The 26,243-nt window shown below is 46.3% G+C and overlaps 1 protein-coding gene across 3 annotated transcripts in view; it reads right to left on the reverse strand.

Annotated features, from left to right (window-relative positions):
* The window catches only part of RFX4 (regulatory factor X4), a 129,712-nt gene that overhangs the window by 16,406 nt on the left and 87,063 nt on the right, over positions 1–26,243 (reverse strand). For all 3 annotated transcript variants that reach the window (XM_023757207.1, XM_006092732.2, XM_023757206.1), the window contains 6 exons: positions 24,834–24,892; positions 21,250–21,394; positions 19,004–19,098; positions 18,534–18,651; positions 9,468–9,587; positions 8,970–9,131 (listed from right to left, as the gene is read on the reverse strand). In XM_023757207.1, the coding sequence (XP_023612975.1) occupies positions 8,970–9,131; positions 9,468–9,587; positions 18,534–18,651; positions 19,004–19,098; positions 21,250–21,394; positions 24,834–24,892 (699 nt within the window). The remainder of the gene's footprint in view (positions 1–8,969; positions 9,132–9,467; positions 9,588–18,533; positions 18,652–19,003; positions 19,099–21,249; positions 21,395–24,833; positions 24,893–26,243) is intronic.

The following is a 26,243-nucleotide window of genomic DNA, read 5'->3' on the forward strand; positions in this document are numbered from 1 at the left end:
TAGTTTCTTTTTATAAATCAACTCATTGAACCTTCACAATAATCTTTTCAGGTAAGTAGTATTACCTTTTTTTTAAGGTGAGAAAATTGAGGCCCAAGACTTGCTCAGGTAAGTGGCAGAGTTGGGATTTGAACCCAGACCTGCCCAGCTCCAACGCCTTTCCACAACTACCACTTCTAACAGTTAAATGTGCATTTGAATCCCTGGCATTCTTGTTATAATGCAGATTCTGATTCGGGAGGCTGGGAGTCTGCATTTTTAACAAGCTTCCCAATTATGACAATGCTGCTGGTCTGTGGACCACACTGAGTGGCAAGGCTCCGCAACACACTGCCTTCTGCCATGCACCCTGCATGCTGAGGGCCATTAAAAGCCAGAAGTTGAGAGGCTGGTGCATACTGGTGAAAATTTAGGCTATTTCCCAGGTTCTCTGGCCATGCACTTCCTTCAGATCTTGGGCTAAACTGTTTGAACCTTTTTCCCACTAGGATTCTATGAACCATCCCAGATGTTGCTCAGGTTTTGAGCTAACCTAAGCCTTTTGTTAGTACCTTCCTGGGAAATAAGCCCCTTGAAGTATGTCCAGACTCTAGAGCTGCTCTGCCCTAAAACAGTAGCTCTAGCCATCGGTGGGTATTTAAATTTAAATGCAATTAAATATCCAGGTTTTTTTAGTTGCACAAGCCACATTTCAAGTGCTTAGTAGCCACATGTTAGTGTCTACTGTTTTAGACAGCTCAGATTAAAAATGTTTCTATCATCACAATATTTGATACTAAACAAGCATTTCATGTAACCTTCAAGATGGAGACAGGGAAAGGAAATATTTTATATATTTACTAAAGGCCCAGTGCACGAATTTGTGTGCAGGTGGGGTCCCTTGGCCTGGCGATTGGGCCGATCAGGGCTGGCTGGCTGGGGGGAGGGACTGTGGGGGGTTGGCCAGCATGGGAGGTTGGCTGTGGGAGCACACTGACCACCAGGGGGCAGCTCCTGCATTGAGCTTCTGCCCCCTGGTGGTCAGTGCACATCATGGCAACCCGTCGACCAGTCATAACAGTCGCTTAGGCTTTTATATATATAGATATATACATATAAATCCCATTGGCTATCATCTATCCTCAATGTAATTGTGCTTAAGGAGAATACTTGCCAAAGTGGGAAAACTCATCCAAGTTAAACTTGATGAATAGTTCCATGGCCAAACTCTAATTGACAGAACTGAGCAGGGGCAGCAAACCAATCCATTCCCAGAGAGATGCTGTTGTGGTCTGGCCCCACCTGCCTCTGCAGCTCCTCTCCTGCCACTCTCCCCTCTTTCCAGGCACTAGTCAGTCCTCACCTGCCAGGCTTGTCTGCCCCGGGCCTGGGCACATGCTGTTCCCACTACCCCAAACATTCTTTTCCTCCCCCAACCTGCACTTGCCTGGCTCCTTGTTACCTCTTCAGGGAGGCCTTCTCTGACAAACAGCTAAGGTGGGTCCCTATTTTATACCATTCCACAGTACACTATTATTTTCATTAAGACATTTGAAGTTATATATTTACCTGGTGGTTTACTTCTGCATTGATTATCTTACCCACTAGAACAGGGGTGGGGAACCTTTTTCCTGCCACGGGCCATTTGGATATTTATAACATTGTTCGCTTTAATATAATTCACTTAATATAAATTTATGTTACTATAAAAAAAAACCTCCTAGATTTATTGAATTTTGAGTCTCACCTGCGGGTTGCCTTGGCAGGGCCAGACCAAATGATTTTGTGGGCGTTATACAACCTGCAGCCAGATGATCCCCACCCCTGCACTAGAATATAAGTATCATGAGAACAGCGACCATTCTGGACCCCCAGGTCACGGCACAGATTAGACACGAAATACAGGCAACGAACAAATGAATGGATGAGCAAATCCAAAGATCCCAACACCAAGCCAAGACCCTGATGCTGTGAAGTCAAGAGCAGATTAACCACCTATTTTCAATCCCAGCTTACATTTCCTTATTTCATTCCTTTAAAGAAAAGGAGGCAGCATGGATGGAGGAGGAGGAAGTTCTGCGATGAGTCATCCTGGGCGGAGAGGCAGGGCCACAGTGTCCAGCATACCCCACTCAGTGTAGCTGCCCTCAGAATAACTGAGCTTTTGTTATTTGGAAAGACTAGGGGCCAGTTATCTTTGTTAGACCCTCCACTGAAGTAGAGAAAACGCAGCTGGGCAGGCCAGATGTTCTACAGTTAGGGCCATTTATGAGGAATTTGCTTTATGTCTTTAGGCATCCTAGCATCTCAGTGATTTAATTTGCTGGTTTTGTGTTGTAGGGAACCCATGGTGGGAAGGAGAAAACTTGAGTTTAATAGTTAACTTTTATTGTCATTGTTGAAGGAGGGAATACTTAAAATGACATCATAAACAAGGTCTTAGAACCCTTTGGTGGCCTGACCCGGACAGAGTGGGAGCTTCACGTTTTGCTTTAAGTGGCATTAAAGAATTGCAGCCCAATGCCATGTTAAGTGGGCAGGGCAGCTTGGTACCACCTGCCACACTCCCGAGGAGGAAGAGAGCCAGTTTTCCTTAAAGAGAGTTATCGTTTCTGAACTTTGCTGGGCCATAAGGGAGGTGGCAAGCTCACAAGGTTAGGAGGGGGAAAAAGGATGCATGGGAATCACAGATATCTGCTTGTGGAAATCTGCTGAAGTGGAACACTGAACCATTCTTTACCACGGCGTTGCCATAGACTTGAACATGCCCAATCAAAATTGGCTATGCCTCAGGTTCAATTTTTGGTGCCTGATATTCCTTTCCTTTCATGTTTCTCCCTTTTAAAAGCAATTACTAAATACAGTCTTAAGAAAGCACACTTAGAAATACATGTATACGGGTGTGGACACAGACCTAGATATAGATCAGCCGGGTGGCTGTATTCCTAGTGCGTCATAACTCCTTATCTCTGCTGCTTTGTATTCACTAATCCTTGTATAAAAAAGATACAAAGGGGCCCTGGCCGGGTGGCTCCGCTGGTTGGAGGGTCATCCCATGCACCAAAAGGCTGCGGGTTTGATTCCCAGTTAAGGCACATACCTAGGTTGTGGGTTCGATCCCCTGATTGATGGATGTTTCTCTCTCACATTGAAGGTTTCTCTCTCTCTCTCTCTCTCTCTCTCTCACCCCCTTCCCCTCTAAAATAAATACATACATACATACATATCCTCAGGTGAGGATTTAAAAAAGATGCCAAAGGGTTTTGTGCAATGAATTGATTTTTTCTTTGTGCTAAACCAAGCAGACATAATTCAGTTCTCCTCCTCATAGCTGAGAAATGAAGTGTCCATCAAAAGTGAGGCACTGATTTGTGGAAGAATCACGGACACCTGGCTGGCCTTGACTGTCAATAAGTCAGACTTGATATGTCCATCATCCGAGCACTGTCATTCAGAGTGGGCTAGATACCCAACCAAATCATGAGGTCACATATAATCTCACATAAGGTGTTAATAAACTGTTTTAGATAAGGGTTTTATTTTGTTTTACCTACTTCTTTATTTCCTGCTTTCTGGTTTGGGCCCTTTTCAAAAAGTTATGTTTTGCTTCATTTTTTTTTTTTTTGTTAACCACTTCAGATCCTTTTTGGAAAGCAATGGTATATAAACAAGCAATAATTTAAAGATGGAAATAAAAATTAACGGGGCACGAAAACCATATGCTGAGTTAACCTTTTAAAAAAGATACATGGCAAATGCATTTTATAAGATGTATAATTGCTTCCCAATTTACAGTGTTGCCTAATGAAAAATTACACAAATCCCCCAATTTAGGAAGCCTACCATAATACATTTTTTATTATTTTGGTATATATCATCACTAAATAATTTGTGCTTTATAATGTAATATCTACAAAACCATCATGTTGTTAGGAAATTATATTTATGTTTCCTCCAAAACCACGACCCACAAATACATGCCAAGATCCAGTCTAATTTACGGATGGAGTATTTCAAAAGTGGTACTTGACAAAAATATTATACCTGGTTTTATGTAGGATGACATTTTTAATGCCCCCTGGAGATATCTGAGAACAAAGCTGGAATGTGCCAAAATCTTCAAAGGTTACAGTCATCTGAAGAGAACCTGGTTCACATTTGTATTTCTAAGAAGCTACTTTTATGACTCTTGAACACATTGCTGAACACGTTTATGGTATAGCTGTGGCTCTATCACACCTGCCTACTCGCGGCCTCCAAATTGCTGAGAAGAAAGCCAGGCCGACTCTGGCTGGATGAGAGTTTGGAAGAGACCCCAGAAGCCTCCCTCCACACTCCTGCGCCCGTTTCCATAGACGCTCTGTTTGTTAGGTTGCTACACGCAAGACAGGTAGCACTCAAATTGTTTCTGCTTCATAATGCAGAACTGTTTTATTTGCATAATTTCCCTGTTTATTTTCTTAGTAAGGATGTTATCACTGACTGACTTGCGTGTGTGTCTCTCCAGGTGGGGGCAGCGTCTGAGGCAGGATGACTCAGGTCACTGGCTCCTGGCTGTTCTTACTGCCCTGGTTCCTCTCCGAGTGAGGCCAGGGACTTGGGTGGCTGCCCCATAACTCTAGTCTGGGAAGATGCCCGCCCCCTCGCCCCGCCCCCAGCAGCTGAAGAGCTGTGATCGTGCTTCAGTTCCCGTCCCTTGTTTATATTCAGTGAACAAAACTGTTCGCTATAATTAATTCCTCTTCCTGAGCCCTCCAAGCAGGAACCGCAACAACTCAATACGGAGAGAAAGGGGCGGGCGGGGGGGGTGCCTCATGTTCTTTCTCTTCAAAGTAGGAAACAAAACATGATTTGAGGTGCATCTGTGTAAGGAAAATCAAACTTTCCACAGAAGAGGAGAGCCCTCTCTGGCTGTGTACCCAAAATGAAATCAGAACTCCATCTCATGCCAGTTACCTACAGCCCTACTGTTCCATACTCTGAAGCAGTGGTTCTCAACCTGTGGGTTGCAACCCCTTTGGGGGGTCGAACGACCCTTTCACAGGGGTCGCCTAAGACCATCGGAAAACACATATATAATTACATATTATTTTTGTGATTAATAATTATGCTTTAATTATGTTCAATTTGTAACAATGAAGTTGGGGGTCACCACAACATGAGGATCTGTATTAAAGGGTCGCGGCATTAGGAAGGTTGAGAACCACTGCTCTGAAGAATCCAGGCTCCTTAGCAGGTCCTGACAAAGGGCCACTGAGTTTGTTGGCCAGTTTCTGCCCCTGGTAGAGTGCAGAGGAGGCAGGCACCTTACGGCTCCTCAGCATCTGCTCGCTTCCTCTCTGAGTAGCTCCAGTTCTGGAGACAGAAAACTTTGGAGAAGGAATTAACCAAAAGACTGCTGGCATATATACCTAGTTCCCTGACAATGGCATGCTCCCTTTGCCTCCAGGCCTTTGTACTACCTACTTCCTCTGCCTGCAACACCTTCTCTCTCATTGTTCAGCCTTCCCAGACCCTCCAAATACAGGTTGGAGGCCCCCTTCTATGCTCCCCTAATACCTTGACCCTTCTCCCAACTTAGCATCATCACTTTGCATTGTAACTCATCAGAGCCCTAACCTCTACACATTCAACTCCCAGAGGGCAGGGACTATGATTCTCTTGTTCGCACAGCCAGCTCTCTGAACTGTTTAGTATACAGAAGCCACTAGAGAAATATTTATTGGATAAATGGATAGATATGTGAGCAAATGAATGGATAAGAGACAACGTCCTAAATAGAGCACTGTTACCCTATTTAGTCTTCACAAAATAGCATTGGGTTCCTAGTCTATTCTGAAAGCAATTCTACTCTAAGCAGCACTAGGATATAACTAAGCCCATGCTGTGAGGATCTGGAGGAAGGTTCTGACCCAGAGGGTGATGGAAACGTCAAGGATGAGTAGGGTTTTCTCCCACAGGATGGAAGCATGGTTCTGGAGGTGGAGGTGTGACAAGTGATATGGAGAATGAGAGCTTTAGGGTTTGGTGGGAGGCAGTGAACTAGGGGCCCCAGCACTTTGAGGAGGCATAGCTTCAGGAAAATAAGCCCGGCAGGCAGTGTGGGAGCAGACAGACTAGAGTCCGGAGGCAGGTGACCTGCTTGAGAGTCACTGTGGAGTCCATGAGAGGTGGGGACAGCCTAAACCAGACGGCAGTAGTGGGATGGGAGGAATGGGTCGGTCCAGGTCAGTACTGAGACAACTGGACTTGATAGGTGTGGTGGTGAATGCCAGTGTCTCCCCTATGTATCCCCCCTTCCCTACCTGGGGACACACATTTCCCAGCCTCTCTTTGCAGTTACATGAGGCCATGTGTCCAGGTCCTGGGTGATGGAATATAGTGTGTTATAATAATGTTATGGTCATAAGGAAACCCCTCTAATGTGTGAAATGATTACTGTGTGAAACGTTTGCTGTGTGAAGACCCCAATACTCTGTAACTTCCAAATTGGTGAACACCCCACTATCTTGATGTGAACGCCCTAAGCCCTTAAAGTGTAAACACCCTGCTCCTAGCATAAGGCACACTGTCTGGCCCACACCGATAAGGCACAAGTTGTTTACTACCGGCTATATAAGCACCGGATCTTCTTCAGTCGATGTCTCCTGCCTGATAAGAGGACTCCACATCGCTCCGTGAGACAAGCCCCTGACTGAATGCTCTGCTGTGTGAGCCTGAACCAACTGTGGCCGCCTGTCTGTCCCGTCTTTGTCGTCCGTCTTTCAGTGTGCAACGCCGGGTGGCCTTTGCCGGAGCCTAGGACCCACTAGGAATAGGTAAATAAACCTTATGTAATTGCATACTAATTCTGTCTTGTGTGTTCATATGTTCCGGTTTGGCTCAACTGTCTAGACATTGAAGTACCAGGGGATAGGCCGTTATTGCTGACCTCTGGTCACCTGCGTATGTCCCACTAAATCTAGGCAGATAATTAACTGGGACACAATTGGGACAAAGTGAAGTGCCACGTGCCACCTTCAGGTCAGGGCTTGACAAAGCCCTAAGGCAGAGGTCCTCAAAACACTGAGCATCAGAATCACTTGGAGGCTGTTGTGCAAATTACTAGGTCCTAACCCTAGAGTTTCTAATTCAGTAGGTGCAATGGGACCTATTAATGAGCATTTCTAACAAGTTCCCAGGAGATGCTGATATTGCTGGTCCATGGACCACACTTTGAGAACCACTGCCCAGGGCTATGGTGGAGGCAAATACTGAAGGAGCATTGTGCCTCCTCTCCGACCTAAACACCTTGCCAGCACTGTCTGCAAGCATGAACCACATGTTTATTGTGTTAGCACCATCCATGTCTGGATCTGTCTGTTACACTGGCTTAGCCGATCCTAATACAGGAGTTTAGGGAGAGGAGAGATTTGAAGATGACTTGGGTAACTGGGGGAATAGTAGAGCATGTTGGGATGGAAGGATAATGAATTAATTATCACAGTCATAGCGAGTCCTCCACTCCACAAAGACCAGTCCGCCCATCCAGGGCTCATCTAGTGGAGGATCGTCCCTGCCTCTGTTCCTGTGAACCCACTTCTCTCTTCTTACCTGAGCCCTTCGCGTCTTCCAAGGCTGCCTTTGAGTCTCACCTCTCTCCCTGTCTGCCAGCGTTCAGACGGGAAGGAAACAGATGGCTTCTCCCTCTAAACTCCTGCAGCATTCTCAGCGGCAGCCCTCATCTTACAGGCCTTAATAAGAGCAACCCCTTCTATCTGGATAGCACATCACTATTAACAACGCACTTGGGCCTTTTTTACCTCACAACCACGTGGGATAATGTGGAGGCACACATACACACATTCTCTCTTCATTATTATTATACTAGAGGCCCGGTGCACAAAAATTGTGCACTGGTTGGGGGGGGGTGTACCTCAGCCCGGCCTGCGCCCTCTTGGGAGCTCTTGGGGGATGTCCAACTGCCCGAGGGGGCTTGGGCTGCAAGAGGGCACAGGCCAGGCTGAGGGACCTCACACCCCTCCAGTGCACGAATGTCGTGCACCGGCCCTCTAGTATAGATATTAGCGAACATTTGTTGAATTGAGTGAATGAATTTGAATGAATTCATTGATGTCTACTACTGACTATGGTACCCAGGACAAGGAATTTAACCTTCCTCGCCCTCTAGTTTTCCTCCATAAAATGAAACAATAGCTATCTTGCAGTGTTATTGTGAATATCAAGTGATATAGTTATGCAAAGGTCCTTTGTATGTTGTAAAGCAACATTTGGACATTAGCGAGTATCTACTATTATCCCTGTAACATCACTTTTCCATTTCAAAACCTTGTCTTGGCATTTGAGATCCTCCAGGATGTGTCTCCAGCTTACCTTCCCAGCCGTATGTGACTCCTGCAGGGACCTAAGACACTTCAGCTAGAGCTTACCAGTCTGAAAAGGCCCACACTTCCCTACCCCTGTGTGTATGCTCACACTGGCCTTTGCAGACCTTTGTCAAAGTCAAGTTCCAGCTCAAATCCTCCTCCTTTGTGAGGTCTTCCTTGATACCTCTGACCAGAACCTCCCCTTCCCTAGGGACCCCACAGCACCAGTTTGCACCTCGTCATTCCCATGTCTTGAATATGGTGGTCATGCTTAGTAGATGGCTTTCTGTCTGACCCCTTTCCAGAGCTGCCTCTGTTTGTGGTTCTTGTTTTCAAGAATGTCTGTGTATTGTGTATTAATTTATGTTTTATAAAATTTTAATCATTTTAGTGGCTTAGCTTTTGGAAGGGTGGAAATTTTATCATGTACTTAATCTGCCAACTTGAAAACAGAAGCCTAAAGAATATGTACAAATAAGTAACTGCAAGTCATCTATAAATCCAGGAAAATACTCAGGTTGTGGCCTTGTTGGGGAGTGGTGCTAGAGGGATGAATGTTTATCCAGAAAGCTCTTGCTTTAAACGTCAACTCCCCACTTAGAGCCTTGGGGGACCTTTCATTACCTGTGGTGCTGAGGCCAGTGTACTCAGGGGATGGGTTGCTGACAGGGGAGGATGGAGGTGGCACTTCCACGGACGTGGCCGATTTTGCTGGAGAAAACGACGGCACTGGTGAAGGGGTTGGTGGGGCAGCATCTGTCAAGATAATTTCTTCTTGGACTTCTGCTACGAGTAGAGAAAAGGGTGGGTTCTTACAGCCAAAGGTCAAGGCGAGTTGTCTTTAAGGGGCTTTAAAAAATGACAGTCTTTCTGCTCTGTCATGTCACTCCTCTGCTTAAAGCCCTTCGTTGGTTTCCCATCACCATCATGGCGCCCAAGGCAATGTCCATATACAACATGCCATTCTAAAGAAAAAGACGCGACCGGTTTCATGCCACATGACCTACTCGCCATAACGACATTCTCGGGGGTACAGAGCTAAATAAAGAACTACAGAGCACAGAAGTAAGGACACAAATCAAACTGCCAAGTAGGGCAATGTCCAGGGCAGTGCTGGCTTACCAGTGCTTCCTTCTCCCTTCATGGCCCGCATTAGCTCATTGGCCCGCTCCTGACAGTGCAGGGATTCTAACAGGTAGAGCACGTAGTCATCAAACATCAAGTGAATTAGGTGAAAAGACCCTGGTGAGAGAAGACCCAGACAGAAGGGTGAGTCGTGTCAGCACACAGCTGCCCCTCAGACTGGTTATGGTTAACAGCACAGGTTACACTGTGCTCAGAAGATCTGTTCTGACTCTCAGTCCCCACTCAGCGATGATCTCATGTCAGAGGTTGCTCTTTTTTTAAAAAAAAAATATATATTTTTATTGATTTCAGAGGGGGAGAGGGAGAGATAGAAACATCAATGATGAGAATCACTGATCGGCTGCCTCCTGTACACCCCCTACTGGGGATCAAGCCTGCAACCCAGGCATGTGCCCTTGACCTGAATCAAACCAGGACCCTTCCAGGGCTGATGCTCTATCCCCTGAGCCAAACCAGCCAGGGCTCAGAGATTGCTCTTGTTCGCTGTATTCTCAGCCTAATCTCCTGTGCAGCATAGGTAAGTGGCGTTTACACTTTGTGGCAATGCAATCTTTTCCTTGCTCAATCTAAGAACCTTTGACCTTCCTCCAAGTGCCTAAAAGAACTTAGAAAGAGGACCTCCAGGAAGGGAGGTATCATCATAGACAACTATAGTTTAAAATGAACTAGTTTGTGATAGACAAAAAGGAACCTGGCAAGGATCGTTTGATCAAAGTCCTTTCTGTGTCCCACTGTAGTTGATGGTTTTGTCCCCCCAATTTAAAACAAATTTATTTATTTTTATTTTTGTTAATCCTCACCTGAGAATATTTTTCCATTGATTTTTAGGGAGAGTGGAAGAGAGAGGGAAAGACAGAGAGAAACATTGATGCGAGAGAAACACAGTGATTGGTTGCCTCCGACCAGGGCCAGGGCCTGAGGAGCCTGCAGCCAAGGTACATGCCTTGACCGGAATTGGACCCGGGACCTTTTGGTCTGCAGGCCGATGCTCTATCCACTGAGCCAAACCAGCTAGGGCTAAAATTTTATTTTTCAATTATAGTTGACATTCACTATTATTTTATATTAGTTTCAGGTGTACAGCATAGTGGCTAGACAATCCTATATAATAAAAGCCTAATATGCTAAGTGTCTGGTGGGCTGTTCAACCAATCAAAGCATAATATGCTAATGATATGCTAAGGCTGCTCAACTGCTCGCTATGATGTGCACTGACCACCAGGAGGCAGGCGCTCTGACTGGTAGGTTAGTTTGCTGCTGGGGTCTAGCGGATCAGGACAGAGCCAGACAGGCCAGACACACCCTGGAGCCCTCCCACTGTCCCTTCTCCAGCTGGCCAATCTCCCGTGTCCCTCCCCGGCCCAATCATGCACCAGTGGTGTCCCTTAGCCTGGCCTGTACCCTCTCACAATCTGGGCTGAGGGACCTCCCCTCCCCGAGTGCACAAATTTTGTGCACTGTGCCTCTAGTCACATATAATTTACAAAGTGATCCCTCTGGTAATTCAAGTACCACCTGGAACCAGACTTAGTTATTATAATATTATTTACTATATTCCCTAGGCTGAACTTTACTTCCCCATGACTGTTTTTTAACTACCAATTTGTATTTCTTACCTCACCTTTTTACCCAGTCTCCCCAACCTCCCTTCCTTCTGGCAACCATCAGTCTGTTCTTTGTATCTATGAGTTTGTTTCTGTTTTGTTTGTTCATGTACTTTGTTATTTAGATTCCACACCAATAGACCAGTGGATTAAAAAGTTGTGGTACATATACTCAGCCATAAAAAAATGAAATCTTACTATTTGTAACATAAGGATGGACCTGGAGGGTATTATGCAAAATGAAATAAGTCTGGGACCCCTTGTTAAAGATGGCCCAGCAAATACTTCTTTCCCAAACATTTGCTTTTTCAACTCCATATGAATTGCCTTCCAGCCCTTTGAAGTTCCAAACCACAGCCTACTTTCTCCTGATTTGTCCTTGTGTCCCATATTCGTATGGAACCCTGTTTGTACATACATAATTACATTTTGTTATTTTCTCCTCTTAATCTTCTCTTGTCAATTCGATTATTAGACCATCCAGAAGGTCTAGTTTACTTATTTAGAGGCCTTCTGGGACTCTCTGGCTTTATTTTTCTTGTGATTCTGTTGTAGTCACCACCACCATTATCATTGTCATCATTGCTGTCATCATCGCCTTCACACTTACCTTATATTGAGTGCTTACTCTGCTGAGACTATGCTAAGTACTTAATTAACACAGGTTTCTGCCTTACAACAAACTGTGAGATGGGTGGTATTATCCTCTGTTACAGGTAAAGAAATGAGTCTCCCATCAGTAATCCAGTAGGGATTTGCCTGTTTGGTCTAGCTAGTCCCGTGGTCGGCAAACTGCGGCTCACGAGCCACATGCGGCTCTTTGGCCCCTTGAGTGTGGCTCTTCCTAAGCCTTAGGAGTACCCTAATTAAGTTAATAACAATGTACCTACCTATATAGTTTAAGTTTAAAAAATTTGGCTCTCAAAAGAAATTTCAATCGTTGTACTGTTGATATTTGGCTCTGTTGACTAATGAGTTTGCTGACCACTGACCTAGTCCATATCTCCTCATAGCAGTAAGACCCAGGTGGCATAAAGGACTGGGTCTATGGAAGGGCCATTGGAGTTGTGAGCTATATGCCTTTTCAAGTCTCAGAAGAAAGTGATGGGGCCAGTTGGGGGCATTGGGGTAACTCCTCCTTGGTGGAATTTATCAATTTTCTCCTTAGTGGTACCTGGCTTCTGCACATCCCACCGCCCCACCCCCACCTCATTCATCTCAGATAGATTATTTTGGCTTAGGAAAGCTACAGAGGAAAATCTCTGCCTGAACTCTGAGGCCAAGTGGGTGCCCAGCAGGTCATGCACATCTACTCCTTTAGCCCCTCTCCAGGGAGCCTGCCACAGACTCCCATCCTTGTGCCCACAAGGCTCCAGGCCAAAGTCTCCCATCCTGTACTTTCTCCACGTTCCTCCTCCAACCCAGGGGGCTGAGTCTGTTTTTTGACCCCACTTGGAAATCAGCAAGGTTCAGGTTTTACCGAGTCACTGTGAGATGCAGTCTCCAAGACTAAACTTCCATCCACTTCCCCAAAATGGGTCTTGTGAACCACTGGGGAGGGTAATTGCCTGGGCACTGGATCCAACTGCCCAGGTTGAGACCCAGCTCTGCCATTTAGTAACTGGGATCTTAGATGTTAAAAACAAATTCAGTTGTTCATTGAGCCCTTACTCATGGCAATCACTATGTTTAACCATTGCAGATTTATTGTTGCAATTAATTCTCATCACAACTGTATGAGATGAGTGTTACTCGACTTCTCTAAAGGAGGAAACTGAAGCTTAGAGTGTGAGAGTGGTAAAGTAGCTGTCCAATGTCACACAGTTATTAAGTGGCAGATCTGGGACTTGAACCCATGACTGTCTGATTCAATCATCCAGCAAGATGGCCCTCTAAAAGGGGAACAACAAACCTATGTTACAGAAGTACCATAACGAGGACAAGTACACTAGATGCTTAATAAATGCTAACTCATGTTATTATCGCTAAGGTCCCTTTTGTTTCTAATGTTCTAAGATCCTATGACTCTCTTGTTCATAGAGTCAAAGAAGTCAAAAGATAGCATCAAATGCTTAAAAGGAAACTATCTCCAAAATGAAGAAATATTTGCCAAGATGTTGCTCTAAGTCAACAAGATGGAAAGAAACAACCCTCCTGTTTTATAAGACAAGGAGACAAAGATCTGAGGAGAAGAAATTTTCCTAGGACCACACCGCTAGAAAACATCAGAGCCGGACTTGGTCATCAGCTCTCCAGGGGAAGTGTTCATTTGGGGGGTTCAAGCTCTCTTCCTTAATGGCTCTAATTTGTTACCCAGACAGTTTGATAACTTCCTATCATCTTTCAAACAACAAAAGTTTGTGGAGCTACTGCTACCTGCCTACTATTGTGCTAAGTGCTCCAAGTGGAACAGAAACTTAAAGCTCCATAGTCCCTGACTCCACAAAAGCTACAGTGTCCTCAGTAAGCAGAAATCATTCATTAAGATTATTGGGCCATGGCCAGTGCGGCACGGTTGCTTGAGTGTGGTCTTGTGCACTGAAAGGTCGCCAGTTTGATTCCCTGTCAGAGCACATGCTCAGGTTGTAGGCTCCATCCCCAGTCAGGGTACATGCTGGAGACAGCAGATCGATGTTTCTCTCTCACATCAATGTTTTTCTCTTTCTCTCCCCCTCAACCCCCCCCCCCTCAAAAACAATAAAAACTATAAAAAAAATAAAATGAACACTGGTAGCCGGGTTGAAATGGCTCAGTGATTGAGCGTTGACCCAGGAACCAAGAGGTCACCAGTTCAATTCCCACTCAGGACACATGCCCAGGTTGCGGGCTAGGTCCCCGGTGCGGGGCATGCAGAAGGCAGCCAATCAATAATGTTTCTCTTTCATCAATGTTTCTATCTCTAAATCTCTCCCTTCTTCTCTAAAAAATCAATACAAAATACTTAAAAAAATAACACTGGTATACTCACCACCTGGCTGTATTTAATAGTCCAAGAACTTAGCATGCTTTAACTATCCTTGAAGCTTCTCTTCCCACCACCCCATGATCTATTGTTTCCTAGAATTTGGTTTTATCTTTTATAAACATACAAAAATTCGTTTTCAAAATAGAAGCAATAGCTAATTGAATTTATTTATATATTTTAAAATTTTTCTCATCTTAAAATGTGGCCCTCAAATTCTTTGACAGGGAGAATTTGGGGTCTACACACACCTTCAGTCTCAGTAGGCTTGTGACTGTTTGGGACAGCAAGGTGTGGAGGAAGTGACTCTGTTTAATTGGTGAGATTGGGTCATAAAAGGCAATGTGCCTTCCTCCTTAGAACACTCACACCGGGAGCCCCGAGCTCACCAGGTGAGAAGCTGAACTGTTCAGAAGCTACCACGCTGTGAGGAAACCAAGCCACATGGAAGGGCCACTGCAGGCACCTTGGTCTGCAGTCCTGGTCCGCAAGTCATCCCAGCCCAGGCACCAGACACCTGAGGGAAGATGCCTCCAGCTGTCGACTCACCACTAGCTTTGGGCCTTCCCATTTAAGGTCCCAGACATCTCAAAGCAGAATCCCTGCTGTGTCCTGCCCAGATTCCTGACCCACAGAACCCATACGCATAATAAAATGACTGCTTTAAGCCACGTAGCTTTGGGGTAATTTGTTACACAGCAAAAATAACTGGAACTTTGTTGTACTCCAGACCTTCACCATGGCTTTTTTTTTCTTCTTGCTGAAATGCATCCTTTTATCATGGTTGTTTTTTTTTAAAGTGATGTTCTATGGGTGCCAAAGTCTCTCAGTCTTTGTATAACTGAGTATGTCTCTACTTTGCCTTCACTCTTGAATAATGGTTGACAGTTCTTTGTTCTCAATACTTAAAAGATATTATTCCATTGTCTTCTGGTACCTCTTAAGACTCATGATAGTCTAATTATTGTTCTTTTTTCTCATTGCTTTAAAAAACCATCAATGAGGATTAAATAAATTTGTTTGGTCTTTTTGTACATGCATCTGAGCCCAGGGTATTTGTCTTAACTGTGGTCACTGGACGAGCGTGTGTTTTGTGGTCGGGCAGATCTGACTGTGAAACAGAGCCCCACCATACTAATCTTGGGCAAGAAAGCCTGCGAGCTCTCTTCCCCCCTCTGTAACAAGGTACCCATTATCATCCGCCGTGCAGAGTTAACATGAGCGTCAGGGGCAGTATGTGCTTCCCAAGCACTTGTTACCATGATTATCACTGTCTTGCCTTTGCTGCATCTTCTACTTCAGGTTCCTCATCTGTCACGTCGAGGGCAGGAATAAGGGACCTCGCAGGTGGTTGTGAGAATTAAGTCAGAAAGCACCCAATATTAGGGGTCATGTACACGAGGCCCTCAGTAAGTGTTACTCTGTTTTTATTATTAGTATTTCACTGGAGAAAGTTAGAAGAGGCAGTGGCAGTGTGGCTTAGCAGAGAGAACATAAGATCCTCAGAGCAAGAGATGCCAGGGGGAGCTCCACTCACCGGCTGTGTGCCTGTGGGCAAGTTCCCTCCTGTCTCTGGATCCCTGCTTCCTCTCCTGCATACAGGGGAAGCGATTCCTGCCTCCTAGTGCTCGGCAGAGGCCTGAGTGACACCTCTAACATCAAGATTCTGCAATTTAGCAGGTTCTGGGGAAGAGAGCCAGGCCAGGACTTCCATGCACAGCACAGCCATCTGGAAGGCTCAGTGTGGCCGCTGGTCTGGCGGCCCATCCCTAACAGAACCACTCCCATGTGGCCTCCCGGCCCTGCCCGCCCGCCGAGTGAGTGAACTTTGAAGCGAGGCAGAAAACAAGTGTGTAAAAACTCAAAAACGTGGGGGATGAGATGCGATGCTGCTCCCTTAGCCATCAAACCCAGGCTGATTTCAAGCCGTGTTGTGCCGAGTACTTCTGGCACTCGTGTGGCCTTCCCGATGTTCCCGTGACATCAGGGGCAGCTGGTGAAAGCCCAGAGTGAACGGGCAAAGGCACCTGTGCCGACTGAGACCAGGTAACCTAAGAACTGAGGTCAGAGCAGGCAACTGAAAATATGGTTGGTTGGTTTTTAAAATAAAAACTCTATTTTCCTCAGCTCTGCAACAACTCAAAGCTCACTGCCTGCTAGCCTACCTGTGCGACTAACTTGGCTAGAAACCACTGATTGCTGCAAAGAAAGTCTGGCTACTTTAGTTCACAGCATAGGCTTTTTCAATGAAAAGGAATTAGGGAGAAAAGAGTGAGGAGGAATTAAAGAGAAGAAAGGAGTCAACTACCTTAGAAAGAGGCTGTTCTGGGAAGAATGAGTCCCCCGTGGGATCACTGTTAGATTCCACACGATCCCTGTGACAGGCAGCCAGCTACCTGACACACAACCCCGCACATTCACAGCGAGAGGAGGACAGGAGTGTGTGGGGTTATCAGATAGATGGAGCTGGCCCCTGGGCTGGGGGTGGGGCCAAAGAACAGAGGGCTCTTTTTCCTAATTAGCTGTTTTTATACAGGGGACACATGACCCAAACACAACCACCAACTGTGTCTTTGACATACACAGGCAGAAAGGGGGAGCTGGGCTTTTGTTGGCCACAAATTCTTTCAACTTGCATGTCACCCCAAGCACAAAACTCCACAATGAGTCAGAGGAGCGGAACCGTTTCAGATAGTTTGCGAAATGGCCTTGGAAGCAGGTATTTCAACCTGTTTAGGGTTGAAAGATACTGCAAAAGTGATATTGGGCTACTATCTCTTTCTTTCATTTTCTAAAAGATTCATGACCATTTTTGCCATTTGCCTGAGTTGCCAATATATCCTAAAATTGTGTGTGCTTCAAAAAGAAATAAACACATTTAAGGAACAATATTTCTTAGTCATAAATTCAACCCATTCATAAAACCCTAATTGTTCTCCTGTCCAAACTGCCTTTATCACATTGACTGTTAACTTAGTAAAAACAAATGAATTTCAAAGAATAGTGTAAAGTGAATTACTCTCCCTGTCTAAAGAAGGGTACTTGGTAACATACATAGTTTAAGCAGCAGCAAACTGAAGAATAAAGCAAGGAAAAGAGGCATGCGTTGTGGATGTGTACATGTGTGTGATATTGTTGATTCTTTGATTTTGAAACAATGAAAAAAATCTCAAGTATTTTCCAACCACCCGCTTAACTGAAAGCAGTTCTGCACGGGTGACTTTCCCAGAGCCAGCGGTAACGTGTGCTAACACTCACTGTGCTGAGCTGGAAGCCATCAAACGCCACCCTGACGGCCCTGCCCAGGTCGCAGCCACCAGCGCCCCTGCACACACAGCCCCGAGCAAATGGGTGCAGGCAGGGCCGGAGACCCTCCCGAGGCGGAGATGAAAGAAACCCACCACAAACGCCTCTCCAATTGGGTAAACACAGTCTTTCATGGATGGAGCTGTTTAGGAAAACAGCTCCTTCTTTGTTTCACCACAGTCACTCGGTTGCACAGCACAACTGGAAAACGGTGACAAGACCATAAAAAGCTGATGGAAACGTGTCAAATTAAACCCCGAGCAAACCCCAGAGCTGATTGGCTTAATTGGAGATAATGAGAAACGAAACCACATCTCTACTTGCAAAGTAAAATAGAGAGCTGAAGCAATTACCCAGAAAATTTACCAACAGCCCTTTGCTGAGATGCCTAGAAAATTGAGGCCACAGTGTTCTGAGATTTCCAATGTCTGGTAATGCCTTAAAGTCCCACCTCACTTTGCTACTGATGACCTGGACTCAATGTATACTCCACTCTTTCAGAGGGAAAACAGAAAATGGGGTCCCACAAGGGAGCACAGCACCCCCCCCCCCCAGTGGCAGTTGGGCTTCTGCTTGAAGAAGCTGTTCTAAACACCCCAGGGCAGATTTCAAGCTCCTCCCCCCCCTCCCCCCACCGCCCTGAAAAATAGTAGCTGAGGACTGAGGGTAGGAATGTCTCCTGAAGTGAGGAGAACTCGAAGGGTTGGTAAGACAAAAGGAAATGAATGGGAAGTCCTCTTCAGGGGACAGTCTACCCATCGCTGGAGTGCCAATCGAGCCCCTGCAAATGCTCAAACTCTGAGGCGTCCTCAGGGGCCCAGGCTTGGGAAGCGCACACGGTGGAACCCTGCAACATCGCCCCTGTGGAAGCAATCCCGGCACATCCGCCAAACAGGGCGCCCAGCCACTGCCATCCATTCCTCTCTAAACTCAGATACTGCCTGTGCCAACCTCCCACTTTCAGATTTGTGTTCTTCACCCTGACTACTCACAATTCACCTTTCTCCCTGAAAGTGCTAAGAAAACGGTGCCCCCCAGAACAGGTACATTTCAGGGCAATGTCCCTGTGGCCTCAGAGACAACCAGTAACACCGTGGCTGACCAAGAGGTGACCTGGACAGAGATGGCGCAAAAACCAGTGTTTGGCAGCGGGGACTGCTGGGGCCTTACCAAAGCTGGGGGCACTGTGCAAGGTCATGTCCCGGATCACCCTGGTGCCAAAGCAGGACCACATCAGGAGGAACTGCTGGGCCACTTTCCTCAGGGACCCTTGTCTCTTGGCGGCCACCTACGAGAGAGTGAATGACGTTAACATGCTGGACTTGACCCTTCACTTAGCACTGTCTTTAGAAACTGACGGGAAGGCTTATGTAGGTCTCCAATTTCAAAGTATGGAGCAATGGTTTTCAACTTTCTATTTTTATCAGCAAAAATACATGTGAAAAAATGAGATCTCTCATCGAGGCCCAATGTACATAACGGGTGCTGGCCTGGCTGAAGCGGGGGAGGGAGACCGGGGCCTGTGGCTACTGAGGAACCTCCAGGTGGCTCGCTGCGGGGCTCTGAACTACCCACATGTCATGAAGGCGAGTGATGGGCTGCAGGGCCCAGGGCTGCGCCTCCCACTCCCGCCTACCAACCTTCACAACACAGCGGTCCACCATGGTGTCCAGCCACTCGATGTAGGACTCGATGGGCGACTGCTCCTCCAGCAGGTGGTCAAACTCCTGGTACACTATCAAACAGAGGAGAGCCCACACATCACCGCACTGGGTTTAAACAGAGACGCATCTTAAAAAGCACAAAGGCAGAAAACTGAAGAAATGAAAACCCCAGTCTTAGCAGGGCATTCAAGGCTTTGGAAAATACGCCCCAACTCATCCTTCCCGGCTCATCCCCCTGCCTGTGAGCGCTTTACCCGGCCACCCCGTTGTCCTTGCCATTCCCCCAAGCCCTGCTTTTCTCAGGCACTTCCCTCTATTTGCACTGTTTGGTTCCTAACGGCCCAGGGGACACGACCCTCCTTTAAGTCCTTTCTACCCTCTCTGTGCCCCTTACCAGCACTGACCACGCCCCTCTATATATTCATAGCATTTTACTTTCTGTATCTTGCCTTCAGTATATCACTCATAATACTGTGCTGCAGTGAGTGTGTGTGTGCATGCGTGCGTTGTTTTTTAAAAAATAAATTTTATTACTTTTTTACAGACAGGAAGGGAGAGGAAGAGAGTTAGAAACATCGATGAGAGAGAAACATCGATCAGCTGCCTCCTGCACACCCCCTACTGTGGATGTGCCCGAAACCAAGGTACATGTCCTTGACAGGAATCGAACCTGGGACCCTCCAGTCTGCAAGCTGACGCTCTATCCACTGAGCCAAACCAGTCAGGGCTATGCGTGCGTTTTTGTCCACTGTCTTCGTTAGCCGGTGCATGACCTGTGATGCAGTTGTTACCCGTGGGTGCTGGCTGGCCTGAGTGGACAGCAGCGCTGTTGCTCTCTTGCTCTGTGCCCTGTGATAGGGCACATTGGATCATTCAAATGTTTTTAAACCACAACTATACTGGGCAGTAGCCTGACCAGCTTCTGCTACATAAGTAGTAGATGCTTAATAAATATTTTTGCATTAAAGGAAGCAATTGCTGCGCCCTCAGTTCTGCATCAGGAAAAGGTGGATCATCGAACCACTTCCCTCCTGCTTTCAGCTGCAAGTCCGATCATGGATCGGGAAGTACTCTGCAAGCAGAGGAGCACTGAGGAAACAGAAACATCTCTGCGGTGGTCTCCAATCTGAAATGTCTCTTTTCATTACTTTTTTTGTGTGTGTTTTGTTTTTTGTAAATCAAACCACAATTCAAGATCCACACGTCTGTAGTTTTCACTTGTCTGAGCGGTTTTATTTCCCCATTTCTCTGGAATGGCTGGTTGTCCCACTCTACTTAGTTGATAACCACTAACAAGGTTAGCTTCCTGGACTACCGGACGGTCCTAACATTGCAGAATGAGCAGGGGCTTTAAAAGTCTGGTTAGTTGACCCACCTCATATCACAGATGAGGAAGCTAGGTCTTAATGAGGTGACATGATCCACTCGAAGTTAGGGACAGAGCAGGGATTGGAACCAGGTCTCTGAGCTTCTCGTTGTGTTTTTTCGCCCTTCGTCCCACTCTCTGGGCATCTGAGCGGCTGGTGGTGGCAGTGAGTGTTAACTGCTAACGGTTATCCACTGCTTGCCATGTGCCAGGCACTCCCCTAAGTGCTGTACGTGGACACGTTAACCTTAGACCATCCCTAGAATGTGAATGTCAGAGCCTAGAACGGTACGTGGTACGGAGCAATTGCTCAAGTGCCTTTTGCGCTCAAGTGTTTGTTGAATATGAATGAATGAGCAGCCCAAGGAGTTAGGTGCTATGCTTACCCTCCTTTACAAATGAGGAGACGGAGGCACTATGGAATACACAACTTTCTAAAGGTTGCAGAGATAGTGAATGGCAGAGGCAAGTTTAAAACACGGCCTGACTTGAGTGCTTGCCCTCTAACCACCTCATCTACCAGCACTACATTGTGCACCAGGCACAGGGCACACACTGTCCCATGTAATCCCTCTGCATTACCCCCATTTTACAGATTCGAAAGCCAAGTCACCATGCACGAGAGCCAGGGGTTGAGTCAAAGTCTGTTGGGCACCCTAAGCCCATGCTCTTACCAGAGCAGCACTTACTCATTCCCACCAGCACGCTCAAGTCCCAGCATGCACTTTTTAATTTAAAGTAAGCAGAGCGTTCCCAGGCATGACTATCTCCCAAGATATTTTCTCCCAAGTATCTCCCAAGATACTTTCTCTTAAAAAAAAAATCAAAATGACATGACCCTGGTAGCCCGTCTTACGCTGGATGATGAGTTTGCGGTGCTCCTCGTGGGAGTCCTCCATGGTGTACAGGGTTTGCTTGGTGATGCTGTTGAGGTCCACGTTCCTCCAGTCTTCCAGCATCTGGAATGTGATGTCCGCGCTGTGGATCACCGTTCGAGAGGCCTGTAATCCAATCCAGCCAGCTCCTTAGCTCAGGGGTTGTCAGGGGAGAACCCCTTCACTTTATTTCCTTTAAGCCTTTTAAAGGAATCTGCCAAGGGTATTTTGCAAACTACTTTGAAATTCAGGAAAATAGTTTTAGCAAATAAGTAGGTGAGTCCATAACTCAAGATCCGTACCCTTTTTCTCTGAGGCTCTCTCACACCTCCTTTTCTTGCTAAAAAACGACCTCATGGTGGCCTAGGCCAGACCCAACCATGCTGTTCCCAGCCCCGTGGTCTTGACCCCGTGGAACAATGGGACGGGGCTCGGAGACCTGCCAGCTCTCTGATGCCAGCCGGTGGGACGGGAGCTCTGCGCTGAATAACCTCTATGTCTCCCTCGCCCAAGAAGTGCCAGTCCTGGAGCAGGCACGGTCCTGCTGCCCGGGCCCACCACAGCTCCGGCCCGGGAACCTTTCAGTTTGTGTGTGTTTACACGTGAGTGCATTCTGACGCAGTTTGTAGTCTAGCTTTCTGATTTTGCTTTCTGTTTTTCATGTAACTGTAATGATTACAACAAATATAATTAAGATGGAGTAAAAAGGATATTAGACCTTAAGACCTGGTAGTTTATGGGTGTGTGTGTGTGTAAGTTGTAGCTGTCTCAGCAAACCCTCATTGGTAGAACTTAGATTTGCAGGTTGAAACAACACTTGGACCACTAATACTTGGAACCACCAAGTCAGAACAATATTGATAAAAGCAAAGAAAAACATTTCCTTTACTTGCATGTTTTCAAAGGAGTCTTTAGTAAAATGCACATGGACATTATGTGTCTCCTAATGCTTGTGAATTTCCAGGCAAAGGTAAATACTAACAACAACCTTTACACCCGGACTGTCAGAACTCAAGTAAAAGCTAGCTTAGATCATCGTAGAACTCCGAAGGTCACAGAGGCCTGAATATATGAGTATGTGAACTGAGTCACTCTAATGGTAATGAAAACAACCAAATGTGAAGGTCTGGGATTCCGCATTCAAATATACTTAGTTCAAATCCTGGCCTCGCTGCTGACCAGCTGAGGGACTTGGGGCAGGCATGTGGAACAACCTCAGTTTCCTGGTCTATAAAATGGACGTGTCATAGGACCTGCCTCTCATGGAGGAATGCTGTCAAGGATTTATCAAGGTTATGTTCGAAGAGGGCACAGTTCAAGGAGTAAGAGCTGGATGAAAGAGGCGCCTGCTATTCAGGTTCTCTTTGTAGTGATTGCAATGACACCTCAGGGCCTTTGCATGGGGTCAGTGTGCCGTCTGGAACTTTCTTCTCTCACCCTGCCTGTCCCAGCAACCCTCCCATTACGTACACTCCAACTTAGCTGTCACTCCATGGAGAGGCTTTCTCTAATCACTTGATCTCAGCAGGACCTCAATGCCCCATCATTCTCTCTTTCCATTATGTTTCCTTCCTAGCACTTAACCACTTTGGATTATTTTTTCATTGACTTTTTTGTCTGCTGAAGGCAAATACCACTGAGCATACATAATGCCTGGCACACAGTAGGCACTCAAAAAGATTTTGTGGAGTGAATGGCTGAGATATGAATGCCAATTTGCTTGCTCAGTATATCCAAAAGGGTCTGGATATTTAGATCTCAGGTGTAAGTACTGGGGGGGAGGGGTGTGTTTTTGGTCGGGTGCTGTGTAGTCTGACTTGCCGTGTGTGTTTAGGAAAGCTCGCTGGGACACTAAGACGTTCCACGAAATGTTCTTAGCACCAACCCCAGTCCTCTGGCTGATCCAGGAACGTGTCTGATAGTGAGATGGAAAGGTAGCATTTGCTGATTAAATTACATACGTCAGCGTGGAAAGTAGAGAGGAAGTGTGAGCGCGTGCACACACACACACCCTCACACGTAAGTGCAGGTGCTTTTACCTACCTGTGCAGTAGAGAGGGCCAAAGGCTTTCCTAAACTTTTTGAACCCCAGGTATGCACCAAGACCATGTCTAGTTCCCTGATATGACTAGAGGCACGCTCCCTGGGAAACATGGCAGTGTGTCTTTCATTTGCCAGTATTATTTTCTTCACTGAATCCCATTCATCTGTCAGGCTCTGCCACGTCCCAGAACAATGCCCAGTGTGGCCTCTGTACCTGCCTACAGGAACGTGGAAGGGTTTCCCTCTGGTCTCCAAATCCCTCCCTGTGCTGTTCATGCCAGGGGCAGAGCAGGAACAGGGAGGTGTATGGGTGCAGTTTTACCCGTTCTGGTTCCCGGCCTGGAGCCTGCCTCAGGCACTCTAACTCGAAAGCCCTCCCTCCCACCTTGACCTTCAATAGCTGGCACCAACCCAGAACCAACACTCTAAGGGGGGGTTGCAAACCCAAACACAGAAAGCAGGCAGGTGACACGTGCGTGAGGGGTCAGTGAACGAGAGAAGGACAGTGCCGCTGGAGAGGTGCTCAGCCCGCCCAGCTGATCACAGCCCTGGGGAGGTGTAGCACTGAGTGCGCCAGCTCTTAACATTTTTCTACAGAAAATTTGGGTGTTCAGCTGTCATCTACAAGTTTCAATTATTGGTGGCTGAGTAAAAAAATGTCTTTGAACACATGCAAATCAAGTAAAAATAACCCCACACATCTGAGGGCTGATTTGACCTGCAGCCACCAGCTTGCTCCCTCTGCTTTTAGATCATTAATATGTTAATGAATGAATGATAAAGGGCGACTCACAGTCCCTTCTTTAAGGTGCAAAATTAATAAAAATGCAAAGCTTTATGCCGTCAGTTATAAGTATGGAGTTATAGTAGAATCTTCCACTTTTTACTGTGCTACACTTTTGCTATTTTTGAACTTTGTAAATGGTAAGCATATGTCACTTTTGTGCTCCAAAGAACAGAAATCTAGAAGAACAAATAAAATTGGCTAAATATTTAACATGCCTCGTGGCTTTGAACTCTTTTGGATGACACAAAAACAACAAATAAGTCATCCTCCATATCTGTTTGAATCACCCATTTCAGTGGCTCACAACCAGGCATACCCTGCCCAGGCTACACTGCAGGGCCGGGGGACATTCCTGACTGTGACATCCAGGTGGGACTTGGGGGCTGGGGAGGGGGTGCTACTGGCTGGCATCAGGTGGGTAGAAGGCAGGGATGCTACTAAATACCTACAATGCACAAAACAACTTCTCACAGCAAAGAATTATCCAGTGTCAGAGAAACCCCAATTTACAGAAGGGAAACAAACTTGAGACCCTAGAACAGGTTAAGGGGCAACTAATGTCAGACATCATTTTGTTAGTTGAAGCTGTTTAGTGATTGGCTAATGTTTTTATTCCTTGTCTGTAGAAACTAAAGGTAACAGCTGCACCCTGACATCCCATGGGCAGCTAGTCTGTGGATCTGTCCTCATTTGTAATGACTCAGCAGTAGTTAGAACACAGCGCAGGACACATACCTGGCAGAGATGATTTAGTGAAGTCTGCCGTCTCAGAATTTGGGAAAACCTTCTGGACACTGAAAGAAGAAGAGGCAGTTTGAAATATTTGCAGGCTTTATGGTCCTGCTTCAGATTTTCCAGGGGCAGATTTCAAAAAGTAACTTTCTTATTTACCTAAATTTGTCTCACTGTCCAACTCATTTTAGAAGCCCACTGGCAAAACCCAGCGTTTGAGTCTTTGTTTTCCCGTTTGGACAACTATTTCCTAAAATGGCGATATTTGGGGCATATGTTTCAAAGTCACACTAGCAGGTGTGAGAAATCGTGGTGTCAATCAACCGTGAGTAAAAGCAATTATTTACTTGTCTTTCATTTAGCTAATTGCAGGCTCAATCCCTACTCCCCATAAATAATTGCAAGAATCAAGTGGGAGCTTTGAAGAAGGTCCTTTACAATGCAGTCTGTCTAATAGGAAGCCCTGAGCGAGCCTCGGGGTGTGAGCTGCTAGGGGTGGCTCCGATGATGGAACCCCGAGCTGCTCCTTGAACATGGCTTTGCCTTGGTCATCTGTCCCTTTTAGCGAATGAGCTCCATGACCCAGGGCCTGTTCTGATGGTTCTGTGTCCTATGGTGACACAGTGGGCCGATGATTTGAAGTGGTGTGGTCCTGTTCTGTGAATTCTGAAGCAGACAAGCCACGTGCCTGCCCAGGGTCTTCACTCTTACCATCATTTGGAGTGGTGTGTGTTTCCACTCGTTGCCCATTTTCAAGGTGCACCCCAAGGCTCCCTGGGAAGAGTGGGTGTCCTCAGGCACCCACAGGTGGAAGGTCCCAAAAGTTGGCTCCTCACTGCCAACTTTCAACAGGTTTGTTTTGTCAGCGTAATTAAAACGGGCACGGGCATTCTTCTCATTAATTTCTGAACTGGTCAAGAAACAATCAGAAGTGGCCCTGGGATTATTGTAATTTGGACTTGGAGCCAGCTTGGTTTGAAAAATAAGGCGTGGGGTGGAGGAATGGGGGTGGGGGGGGAAGGGGACAGAAGAACTTCTAATTTTCCAGGCTGATCAATCGTTAATCCTTCTCCTTAATTACTTTTTCTTTAACTTTGTGATGTGGAATTTAGTGCTGGGGGAAAGAAAAGAACTGAGAGCCGTGAAATAAAGTGGGCTTTATCAGTAGGTGATGGGCACCGCAGGCGGCCTCAGAGCCGCTGAAAGGGCCCCTCCGCCTGCGGAGAGAGGTAATTTGATCTCCTTCCTTTTACTGGGGGCACCGATTTAGGGCAAGAAAGGCAGGTTGTATTCAAATGTGGTTTTAAGAAACATATATCTTAAAACTTTGATTTGCTTGAAATCATTTCGTCTTTGTTTAACAGTGAGTCTTCCCACTAGTGCAGACACATCAGGACAGAAATTGGACCCGTT

This window comes from Myotis lucifugus, unplaced genomic scaffold (genome assembly GCF_000147115.1).
Source record: "Myotis lucifugus unplaced genomic scaffold, Myoluc2.0 scaffold_103, whole genome shotgun sequence".
Classification (NCBI taxonomy): Eukaryota; Metazoa; Chordata; class Mammalia; order Chiroptera; family Vespertilionidae; genus Myotis; species Myotis lucifugus.